The following is a 12,507-nucleotide window of genomic DNA, read 5'->3' on the forward strand; positions in this document are numbered from 1 at the left end:
ATTTTTGGTAGAGATGGGGTTTCACCATGTTGGCCAGGATGGTCTCGATCTCTTGACCTAGTGATCCCCCACCTGGGCCTCCCAAAGTGCTGGAATTACAGGCATGAGCCACTGTGCCCAGCCCCAGCACTTTGATTTTAAATGAATTCCCATTTCATGTCTATTCTTGACATCATCGTTGTTGTTGTTGTTGTTGTTGTTGAGAAGGAGTTTCGCTCTTATTGCCCAGGCTGGAGTGCAATGGCACGATCTCAGCTCACCACAACCTCTGCCTCCCAGGTTCCAGCAATTCTTCTGTCTGAGCCTCCTGAGTAGCTGGGATTCGAGGCATGCACCACAATGCATGCTAATTTTGTATTTTTAGTAGAGATGGGGTTTCTCCATGTTGGTCAGGCTGCTCTCGAACTCCCAACCTCAGGTGATCCTCCCGCTTTGGCCTCCAAAAGTGCTGGGATTACAGATATGAACTACCATGCCTGGCCTTCTTTTTTTTTTTTTTTTTTTTTTTTAGGGCCAGGCGCAGTGGCTCACGCCTGTAATCCTAGCACTTTGGGAGGCCGAGACGGGTGGATCATGAGGTCAAGAGATCGAGACCATCGTGGTCAACATGGTAAAACCCCGTCTCTACTAAAAATACAAAACATTAGCTGGGCACGGTGGCACGTGCCTGTAATCCCAGCTACTCAGGAGGCTGAGGCAGGAGAATTGCCTGAACCCAGGAGGCGGAGGTTGCGGTGAGCCGAGATCACGCCATTGCACGCGAAACTCTTGTCTCAAAAAAAAAAAAAAAAAAAAGAAATGCTTTTGTGTATCCTGAGGGCCATGATGTTATTTTTGTAGAAAGCACCTGCTACATGTTACTGTCGTAACAGTAATTTTGCAAATGTGTTCACCTAACAATGTGGGCTCAGTGACTTACAGGGATTGGTAGTCTGAATTGACCTTGCCTGTGTGATGGGTTTGGATGGTTACAATGCCTCTGGGCTGTCCAGCTTGCTTGGGGCCCATCCTCATATCCCATCTATGGCCTTTATATCACCTACCATGGCATTTGGAGAAATGGAGAATCAAAATGACTCAAAGTAGTGTCATTGTTATTTATTTTGGAATAATAGTATATTTTCTTATCAGAATGAATTTGATAAAGGATAATTGCTTATATTTAGAGATGATATTCTAATGCAGTCCTTGTAAGCATTTGGGATTTATTAAATGTAATCCTATGGGTTCTATATGGATGGTGGGAACTACTACAAGAGAATTTAGTGGGGACTGGCTTATACCTGAAGTCCCAGCACTTTGGGAGCTGAATAGGGAGGATCATGTGAGCCCAGGAGTTCAAGACCAGCCTGGGCAACATAGTGATATCCTGTCTCCACCAAAAAAAGTTTTTAATTACCCAGGAGCAGTAGCTTGCTTGTACCTATGGTCCCAGGGAAGCTAAAATGGAAGGATTGCTTGAGCCCAGAAGGTCAAAGCTGCCATGAGCTAGATCATGCTACTGTACTCCAGCCTGGGTAACACAGTGAGACTCTGTCTCAATTAAAAAAAAAAAGAGAGAGAATTTGGTAGGGAGGATGGGACTAAATATCTCTACTGTTTTGTGTTATGGTTGAAAAAGGTATGAAGATTCTATAGCTCTAACTTGTTTTAATTTTAATGCTAACTCTGGTTCTGAATATAGTAGTTATAACATTTGTGATACTCTGTACATACCAACATTTGTGTTTGTGGCTGATATCAGAGATAAAAGGAGGATGGCTTAGTACAATCTGGTCCTTGTTTTCAAAACACTAACATCTTTGTCTCCTTCATTAAAAGCTATTGGTTTTCAAAACATCAATGCATTTTTTAGCAATGTTGTATTTCATATTGGGTCAGTTTGTCATTCGGCTCCATTACATGAGTTCTAAAATCATTTAGGATTCTGTTTTCCCAGATTTTAAGAATCAGAACGTTCTTTTTTCATTATAATTAAAATGGTAGTATCCCATTCTGGGATATATTTTCCATTCCGTATCAGAATATTGAAAATTCAGGCCCAGCTACTAGGGAGGCTGAGGCAGGAGAATTGCTTGAACTTGGGTGGTGGAGGTTGCAGTGATCTAAGATCGCACCACTGCATTTCAGCCTGGGCGACAGAGCAAGACTCCATCTCAAAATCAATTAAAAAAGAAAGAAAATTCAGGCTGGGGGGTGGTGGTGCACACCTGTAATCCCAGCACTTTGGGAGGCCAAGGTGATCAGGTCATCTGAGGTCAGGAGTTCAAGACCAGCCTGGCCAATATGGTGAAACCCCATCTCTACTAAAAATATGAAAGTTAGCCAGGCGTCGGGGTGCATGCCTGTAATCCCAGCTACTTGGGAGGCTGAGGCAGGAAAATCGTTTGAACCTGGGGAGGCAGAGGTTGCAGTGAGCCAAGATCATGTCACTATACTCCAGCCTGGGAGACAGAGGAAGACTGTCTCAAAAAAGAAAAAAAAGTCTGAAAAATTCACCTAAGTATAAAAATTACTTGTGGGTTATATTTACCTACATTTAGACATTCTACAAATTCTTTTTGGTTTTTTTTTTTTTTTTTGAGCCGGAGTCTTGCTCTGTCTCCAGGCTGGAGTGCATTGGCATGATGTCAGCTCACTGCAACTTCTGCCTCCCAGGTTCAAGTGATTCTTGTGCCTCATCCTCCGGAGTGGCTGGGACTATAGGCGCATGCCACCATGCCCAGCTAATTTTTGTATTTTTAGTAGAGACAGGATTTCACCGTGTTGGCCAGGATGGTCTCTATCTCCTGACCTCGCGATCTGCCCTCTTCAGCCTCCCAATGCGCTGGGATTGCAGGCATGAGCCACTCCACCTGGCTGACATCCTACAAATTCTTAAATACTGTTCAAAGTTGTTGACAGTGAAGACATTTTGAATCACCTCTTTTATGTGCAGTTCATAAATTTATAGGGCTCTACTTAGAGCTTTAATCAAATATACATTTTAGAGTCAATATGGTAACTTTTTTAAGTTTAATAGCAACAAATTGCCTGGACAGGGTGGTGCACACCTGTAATCCTAGCACTTTGGGAGGCTGAAGCAGGCGGATTGCTTGAGCTCAAGAGTTTGAGACCAGCCTGGACATATGATGAGACCCTGTCTCTACAAATACAAGAAAAATTAGCCAGACATGGTGGCATGTGCCTGTGGTCCCAGCTACTCAGGTGGCTGATGCAGGAGGATTGCTTGAGCCTGGGAGGTATGGGCTGCAGTGAGCCGAGATCACACCACTGCACTCCAGCCTGGGTAACAGAGCAAGACCCTATGAAAAAAAACCCAACAGCTTCACACTAACTTTTGAGTGCCTGTTAGATGCCATGTTTTATGAGACAGGCTTTACTACTTCATCGTCCTCATGAGGAAGCTGAGATATGGAACCTTAGCTGAAAGTTTAAGGAACCTCTTCCAGGTCATTCATTCTTTTATTTGTATTCTTGATTTTACTGAACACTTACTTTATGTCTTACACTGTTCTAGATCCTGGGGATGCAGGTGTGAACAATATAGGCCAGGTCACTATGTTCATGAAGCTTGCATTCTAGTATAAATAAATGTTTTATGTGATATCAGCTATGAAGAAAAAAATAAAAGCAGAATGATATAAGGCGTTACACTAGGCCAGTTAGTATGGAAAGGCCTCTATGAGGAGGTAACATTTGAGCCAAGACTAAAATGAAGTCTTGAGGAGTCACTTAATTAGGTCAAAGGCAGGACTCCATCCCAGTGCTGAGTGTGTAAAGCTCTCCTATTACCTGTTCTGTGATCATTACAGGAAATCCCCTATTTTGATACATAATATGTATCTGAAAATGAAAGAGCAAAAATACAATCATCCAGGATTAAAATTGAACAGAAGCTGCCTCTCTTCCACCCGGGTAACCTAAAAGCGGGAGATCGGAATGGCTATTAAGTCCCAGGCACTGTGGGGAAGGAAGTCAATGTATCTATTGCTACATAACAAATTACGCCAAAACTCTGTGACTTAAAACAACAGTAATCATTTATTATCTCTCAAAGTTTCCTTAGGTCAAGAATTTAGACAGGGCACAGTGGAAATGTTTTGTTCCTACTCCACAATGTCTAGGCTGGCCAGCGGTTCTCAACCACGGGCACTTAACCGCCCCTACCTCCTACCTGGGGACATTTGGTAATGTTTGGAAGTATTTTTTGGTTTTATAACTTGGAAGTTGCAACTGGTATCTAGAGGGTAGAGGCCAGGGATGCTGCTTCACACCCTCCAGTGCCCAGGAGACCCCTTTGCACACATAAAATGAAGAATTATCTAGTCTAAAATGTCAGTAGTGCAGAGGCTGAGAAACACTAGTCTAGGGCCTCTGCTGGAAAACTCGCAGTGTGGGCCGGGATCATCCAAAGTCTTGTTCACTCACATGTCTGGCAGTTGGTGCAGGAGTCATCAGGAAGAACACCCACGGTAACCTCTTCATGTGACATAGGCTTCCGCATAATAGGGTGGCTGGATTCCCAGGGCAAAAGTCTAGAGAGAAAAAAGAGCATGCACCAGTGAGTCAGGGCTGGAAGTCATACTGCCTTTTGTGACCTAGCCTGTCACTTCGTGTTCTGTTGGTTGAGGAAATCACAAAGTCCCACCCTGATTGAAGGAGAGGAGAAGTAGATTTCACATTGTTATGGGAAGTGGCAACGTTCTGGAAGATCACGCAGGACTTAAAATACTGCTGTGGCCATTTTTAGAAAATACAGTCTGCCACACCAAGCAACTCTGTCTTCCTTCCCATCAAAGGGGTTAAGGAGGTAACTCTCCTGGGTGATCTTCACTGTCCTTTGAGCATGCCTGTGCCAGTATAATGACTTACTGCTGCTGTTCTGTTTGTCCTGTGTGGGAAGAAGGGACAATAAGAAAAGAGTGAGAATAAGGAGTAGGAGTGAGGGGGGGAAGTTGGGTCGGTGAAAATCGTGGTGCCGTCATGTCCTGGCTCTGCACAAGCAACAGTTCATGGCTAGGCAGTGGGCTTGGGTTGGCAAGGAAGCATTCTGACTCCACCAGAGGTCTCCCTAGCACTGTGATGGAGATCTATGAATGGCAGCATTCAGTCTGCAAAAGCTAGCTCAGGTTTATTATGTGCTAAAGTGTGAGTCAAATGAAAACCCAGTGTCTGGAAGTCAAGGACCATCTGTAGAACACTCCTTGCTGTGATTATTTCCACCTTGATTATCTTTCAGACTTAGGTATAGAGTATACAGGGGGCTGTTAACTAAATATTTTATCTTAAATATCGAGGGTTGTTTTTTTTTTTAATCTAATAGCATTTGTTAACATTTAGCATGATTTGTTTCATTTTCTTCTTCTACAAAATAGCCTATCTTGGAGAAATGCAAATTTTACGTTTCATTTTTATGTTCTAGATTTTGCTAAACGTGCTGACTTTCTAGAAGCCATAAGTAGTGCTTTGAGGGCCCTTTTGCAAACAGTGGCCTCCAAGAACATTTCCCAGGTAAGATTTTTAAAAATTTTTGTATGAAACTTGTAAAGATTCTGTATTATAGAGGCAAAATTCATTACTTAGCTATTAAAATACATATTTCTGTACAAGAGTTATATGTGATCTTTGTAAAAAAGAAAACAAAAATGATTAAGATAAAAAGTAATATCTTTCTGCTTCCCACCGTCAGTGACACACACAGGTGTTTTAATTTTTTTTAATTTTTTAATATATAGGCTTACTAACAAAACAAGTGCTTTTTTTTTTTTTTTTTTTTTTTTTTTTTTGAGACGGAGTTTCGCTCTTGATACCCAGGCTGGAGTGCAATGGCGCGATCTCGGCTCACTGCAACCTCTGCCTCCTGGGTTCAGGCAATTCTCCTGCCTCAGCCTCCTGAGTAGCTGGGATTACAGGCACGCGCCACCGTGCCCAGCTAATTTTTTGTATTAGTAGAGACGGGGTTTCACCATGTTGACCAGGATGGTCTTGATCTCTTGACCTCGTGATCCACCCACCTCGGCCTCCCAAAGTGCAAAACAAGTGCTTTTTAATCAATACAACTTAATTGATAGATATGTTGTAAATAATATGTTGTAAATAAGTATCATTGGTCTTTTTGTTTAACTTTTTTTTTTTTGGAGACAATCTTATTATGTCACCCAGGCTGGAGTACACTGGCACAATCTCAATTCACTGCAACCTCCGCCTCCTGAGTTCAAGTGATTCTCCTGCCTTAGCCACCCAAGTAGATGGGATTACAGGCATGCGCTACCACACCTAGCTAATTTTTGTATTTTCAGTAGAGATGGAGTTTTGACATGTTGACCAGGATGGTCTTGAACGCTTGACCTCAAATGATCCACCCATCTTGGCCTCCGAAGGTGCTGGGATTACAGGCGTGAGCCACCGTGCCCAGCTTTTTTTTTTTTTTTTTTAACATTTCATTACAGACTTTGCAAGCATGCCCTCCTGACCCTCCACAGTGATCCATGTGCGCTTCATCTCCCATAGGTACCTCACCACTTGTGTTACTTTTTATTAAGGACATTTTCAAACATTCCTGAAAGCAGAGATAATTCTGTTGTTTTGTTTTCTGAGTTGGGGTCTTACTGCGCTGCCACGCTAGTCTCCTGGGTTCAAGCGATCCTCCCACATCAGCCTTCAAAGTAGCTGGTATTACAGGCATGCGCTACCATACCCAAAGCAGAGAGAATTTTATGAGGCTCCATGCACGATTGCCCATCCTCAGCAGGTTATTAGCATCCTGTCATTCCTGTGACATGGTTTCATTCATCTCACTGAGTCCTTAATTTTGTTTCCTGGAGTATTGTAAAGCAAATCATATTTGACCCATCAGTATTTTACTACATAGTTCACTATGCATGTCTGACAGAAAATTTAAAAGTCTTAACCCCAATATCATTACCCCAAACCTCCAAATTAACAAATATTTCTTATCCTTTTGCACTCTGAGTTCAGTTTTCCCAGTTGCAGTCTGAGTTCAGTTTTCCCAGATTGCCATAGTATCTTTTAACATGACTTGGCTCAGTGGCTCACGCCTGTAATCCCAGCACTTTGGGAGGCCCAGGTGGGTGGATCACCTGAGGTCAGGAATTTGAGACCACCCTGGACAACATGGTGAAACCCCATCTCTACTAAAAATACAAAAGTTAGCTGGGCGTGGTGGCGGGCGCCTTTGATTCCAGCTAGTTGGGAGGCTGAGGCAGGGAGAATTGTTTGAACCCGGAGGTGGAGCTAACAGTGAGCTGAGATCGCGCCACTGCACTCCAGCCTGGACAACAGAGCGAGACTCTGTCTCAAAAATAAATAAATAGATAAAATGTACAATTTAGTGGTTTTAGTGTATTCACACATTCTTAAATCTTTTGATCTATAACATTTCCCTCACTACCCCTCTTTTCCCATACACTTACTGTTGAAGAAACTCTCATTTTGTTCTATAGTGTTTTCCTCACTGGCAGATTTGGCTGACTTTTCATGATGGCATCGTTCAGCATGCTGCTGTCTCCTGTGTTTTCTGTGAGCCAGGAGCTAGGTCTAGAGCCTTAATTAGATCCAGGTCCAGATTATTATTTTTTTTTTAATTTATCATAAGTAATGTAGACAGGTCCAGATTCTTTGGCAAGAATAATTCATAGTGCTGTATATCTTTCCTACATTTATATCACAAATCACGTAATATCATAAAATAGTGAGGCTGAGATTAATTAGTGGGTTCACTTAATGGTTTTACAACAGTGATTGTGGTTACCTGGCTCCATTATGTCATTAGTGGCTTGCAGAATAGAGATATCCTAATTTTGTCATTTTTTTTTTATTAGCTGTGATTTTTCTGTAAATAAGAAATTCTCATCAGTGATTTTAGTAACTTTGAAGTAAAGATCTTACAGAAAAGAGCTAAGTGTATATTTCTCCCCCGTACCCTCCCGCTTTTTTTTTTTTTTTGGCAGAACAGATGCCCTAGCAATCTCTAAAAGTGACCAGTGGATTTTTTTTTTCTTTTTAGTATCATTATGAACTCAGGGTTTTTTATACTTTTTATTTCATTCCATTACAGTCATGCTTTTTGCTGCCAAAATCATCCCATCTTTGTAGGAGTCCCTTCAGATTGGCTTCTGTGTCTCTTTGACAGGAATTTTACGTTTTTGATCACTTTTGCTTCCAGGCATAAGATGTCCGGGTTCAACTTGTAATTTTCTTGCTTAAAACATGGAATCTGGCTGGGCACAGAGGCTTACACCTATAATCCCAAAACTTTGGGAGGCCGAGGTGGGTGGATCACTTGAGGTCAGGAGTTCAATACCAGCCTGACCAACATGGAAGAACCCTGTCTCTACTGCATATAAAAAAATTAGACAGGCATGGTGGCATGCACCTGTAATCCCAGCTACTTGGGAGGCTGAGGCAGGAGAATCGCTTGAAGCCAGAGGCAGAGGTTGCAATGAGCTGAGATCACACCACTGGACTCCAGCCTAGGCAACAAGAGTGAAACTCCATCTCAAAAAAAAAAAAAAAACAACCCTGGAATCAGTTAGTTTTCCAAGAAGCTCTGATTTCTTTAGTGGGGAAAGTGAAGTTTGGAGTGCTTATTCCTACCATGTTGTCATTGCTTCTAGGTCTTTTTAGTGGAAATAGCTAGGCAATAAGCATTTTTTAGGAGACAAAAATAGTAAGTTCATCCTGATAATTTCCAGTTTAAATAAAAAATGGTACAGTGTTTTTACTTAATTTTTTATTTTATATTTGTATCTTTTTGTGCTCCCAAAAAACACATTTGTACCCAAAACGGTACATTGTGCCCGAAAAGATACGTTAGTGACATTAAAATTCTTACTTGCAGCTGGTCTGCTGGTAGCAGGTTATCAGAACTTACTAACATTAGTGTCACTAGAGTTGGTATACAGCTCCCCCACTGCTAAGTTGGACTGGCTTAAAAAATGATAATAGATAATTTAAAAAATTAAAATTAGAGAAAAGAAGAAAGAAAAAGATTTTTCAAAAATTTTATCATTTGCTTTCTCCTAAAGAATGTACTTTATAGCAGTGACATTAAAATTTGTAGTGACATTAAATGACATTAAAATTATTTGCTGTAAAGTAACGTTAAAATTATTTGCTGTAGTAACATTAAAATTTGTAGTGATATTAAAATTATTTGCTTTACCCTACAGAATGTACTTAATAGTATCAAAATAACAATGCTCTTGTTACTGCTAAAAACACCACTATTTCTTTTTTCTTTCTCTTTTTTTTGGTAGCAGAGGATGGTTTCAATCCATCGACCTCAGGGTTACGGGCCCAGCATGCTTCCACTGCGTCACTCTGCTTCTTTTTTCTTTATATGATTTTTTTCTTAATGCTTTTAAAATTTTTTTGTACTTTTATTTATTTTTTAATTTTTTAATAGAGATGAGGTCTCACTGTGTTGCCCAATCTGGTCTTGAGCTCCTGGCCTCAAGCAAGCCTCTCACCTTAGCTTTCCAAAACTAAGAATTTTTTTGAAAAGCATAATTTGACCCCCAGTTTCTAAGAAACGGAAATGGTAATGGGATGCATAGCCTGCCATGTGGCTGTTGGATGGACCAGAAAACCTTATACTCTAGGGCCTATAGGAATACAAAATAATTTTGTTGCTTTCCCCTGGTATGTATGCAGCAGCTTATGGGATCAGTGTGGTGGTTAAGGAAAATACTCAAAGCTATGCTCAGGGCCAGGTACAGTGGCACATGCTGCTAATCCCAACACTTTGGGAGCCCAAGGCAGGAGGATTGCTTGAGCCCAAGAGTTTAAGACCAGACTGGGCAACTTTGTGAGACTTCATGTCTACAAAAAATAAAAATAAATTAGTCCAGTATAGGGGCGCATGTGAGTGGTAAAGTGAAACTAGGATTTGAGCCCAGGGTGTCTGGTTCCAGATTCCAAGCCTTTCATCATCACGCTGTGCTGCTGCTTATGGGAGATAGAGTCTCACTCTGTTGCCCAGGCTGGAATGCAGTGGCACGATCTCAGCTGACTGCAACCTCTGCTTCCCGGCTTCAAGCATTTCTTGTGCCTCAGCCTCCCAAGTGGCTGAGATTATAGGCGTGAGCCACTGTACCCAACCTTAAACTGAAAATTATCCACTACATGGTAGAAGCGCTGTATAATATAATGGTTTTTACAATCATTAATAATTTATGATGATGCAAGCATCTCAAAGTAAGTTCTTATCGTGTATAGACTCAGCCACTTTTTTTAAAGCTACATAATCCTATTTATACTTTCAAAGCCTTTTTTTACTATTAATATTAAAAAAGAATTGGAATGTCTTTAGTCTGTAAATCTAGAATGAAAGTCTTCTTCAAAGGAAATGAATGGGACCTGGAGCCCCTTTATGTTAGGTAAGGATAGCAACATGAGCAGAGCTTTCTTTAGTTCAGAATTACCAGCTCTGTCTGGGAGAACTGGAATACATATTAATAGTAACTTACCTGCCAGGAGTTTTTGTCACTCTTAAAATCCTGCAGCCTGTAGAAGAGATTCCTGTCAGTCCTGTGTTTCATGCTGTTAGAAATGATTGAGATTAACATTATAAATACTCTCCTCTTCTCTTTCAATAGTGTATGACTCCTGATCAGCTGATGACATTATGCAAAGGAGGCATTCATAGTAGTAATGTCGGGGTTAGAGTGAATGTCGTTAGCATTTTAGGAATCACTGGTAGTGTCCTTGCCAAAGAAGATGGTACACTTGAAACTCTTAAGGTAAAACAATTTGCTTCTGACCTAACATGTTAAATAATTAGAAATGAGAGAAGAACTGTTGATGTAGGATTTTTTAAAAACTTCTGTGGACATGAAGAGAAGAAATCATATCAAGTTGCTTTGTTCAGTTATATTGTTAGGATATCCCCTTTGGTTTGATCTAACTATGTGTATTAAGTAAGTACTTGAAAGTTTGAGCCACATTTTACAATTTAACATTACTCCAGAGGTGTTTTTTTAAAAAAATAAGCCTATCTTTTGTGAAAGGGCAAATTCAGAATTTTTAAAGAAGCCCTCTGCCTTTGCTGTTGCATACAATGTATGCATGTTACATACTCCTGCTGATGAAGGAACAATCCACACCATTTTCCTTGCACACCAGGAAACATGCATTCTGAAAAATACCACACAGTTAATTCTGATATCACTCCATAAATTTTAAGCAGCAACCCTAGTAGTGCCAATATACTAGGAATTCACTCAGCGTATTTGCACAGTTACTCACAAACTGTACTGTTCGGAGTACGGCGTCACTAGTAATCACAAGGATAGTCATAGTAAAATTACCCTTTGGTGTGCTGCTAATTGTTGAAGTGTTAATGACTGACTAATGGATAATAAATTCATTATTATAAAGTACCTCTTAACTTGCTAAGAACTTTGCAATGATGACTGATGTTTTTAAGAATCTATTTTGGAAAAATGATATTTGAAAAGCTTTTCCCCCTGCCCCCTGAGACAGAGTCTCACTCTTTCACCCAGACTGGAGTGCAATAGTGCAGTCTCGGCTCACTGCAACCTCCATCTCTGGGTTCAAGCAATTCTTGTGCCTCAGCCTCCTGAGTGGCTGGGATTACAGGTGCCTACTACCACACCTGGCTAATTTTTCTATTTTTAATAGAGATGGGGTTTCACCATGTTGGCCAGGCTGGTCTCGAACTCCTGACCTCAAGTGATCCACCTGCCTCAAGCTCCCAAAGTGCTGGGATTAGAGACGTGAGCCACCAAGCCTGGGCACAAAACATTTTTAAAAGTATAAAAGTCTATATAATGAAAAGATTCACCTCCACTCCTAAACTTCCAGCTCCCTAGTTTGCCTCTGAAGAGGCAGCCACTGTTAGCTGTTTCTTCAGTATCATTGCAGGAGTTTTGCTATATATACAGTTAAATGAGAGTGTGGCTGTGTGGCATAGATGTGTTCACATATATGAATGAGCAGGTGTACATGTAATCACAGCCTCCCTTGGGACTATAGTTTCCAAGCTCCGATTTAGTGGAACAGGATGTTTTTCTCAGATAGCACATTTATTTATTTATTTAGATACAATATTTAAAAATGGCTTTTATTTCCAAGCATGAAGAAAAGTAGAAAGTACAATGAATTTTGTGTACCCATAAGCTGATTTAACAGTCACTAATATTCTATCATATGTATTTCATATAGTTTCTTTTCTGGGTATATTAAAGTATATTGAAGACATTGTGGTATTTTGTCCTATTGGTTCAGAATTCATATTGGTTCAAAATAAGAGACAGTTTCCTAATTAACTGCCGTGGTCATGCCTTATACAATTAACAGTCATTTCTTTCTTTTCTTTTCTTTTCTTTCTTTGTTTTCTTTTTTGAGACAGGGTCTCTCTCTGTTGCCCAGGTTGGAGTGCAGTCTCTCACTGCAGCCTCAACCTCCCTGGGCTCAGGTGATCCTCCCACCTCAGTCTCTGAGTAGCTGGGACTCCAGGTA

At 40.8% G+C, this 12,507-nt stretch overlaps 1 protein-coding gene across 3 annotated transcripts in view; it reads left to right on the forward strand.

The window, feature by feature from the left end:
• The window catches only part of HEATR3 (HEAT repeat containing 3), a 58,081-nt gene that overhangs the window by 22,841 nt on the left and 22,733 nt on the right, over window positions 1-12,507 (forward strand). For all 3 annotated transcript variants that reach the window (XM_012472244.3, XM_021673599.2, XM_064383042.1), the window contains 2 exons: window positions 5,426-5,514; window positions 10,623-10,766. In XM_012472244.3, coding sequence (XP_012327667.2) covers window positions 5,426-5,514; window positions 10,623-10,766 — 233 coding nt within the window. The remainder of the gene's footprint in view (window positions 1-5,425; window positions 5,515-10,622; window positions 10,767-12,507) is intronic.

The sequence above is a fragment of the Aotus nancymaae genome, unplaced genomic scaffold (assembly GCF_030222135.1).
Source record: "Aotus nancymaae isolate 86718 unplaced genomic scaffold, 86718_ANA_hifiasm-v0.15.2.pri h1tg000030l, whole genome shotgun sequence".
NCBI lineage: Eukaryota > Metazoa > Chordata > Mammalia > Primates > Aotidae > Aotus > Aotus nancymaae.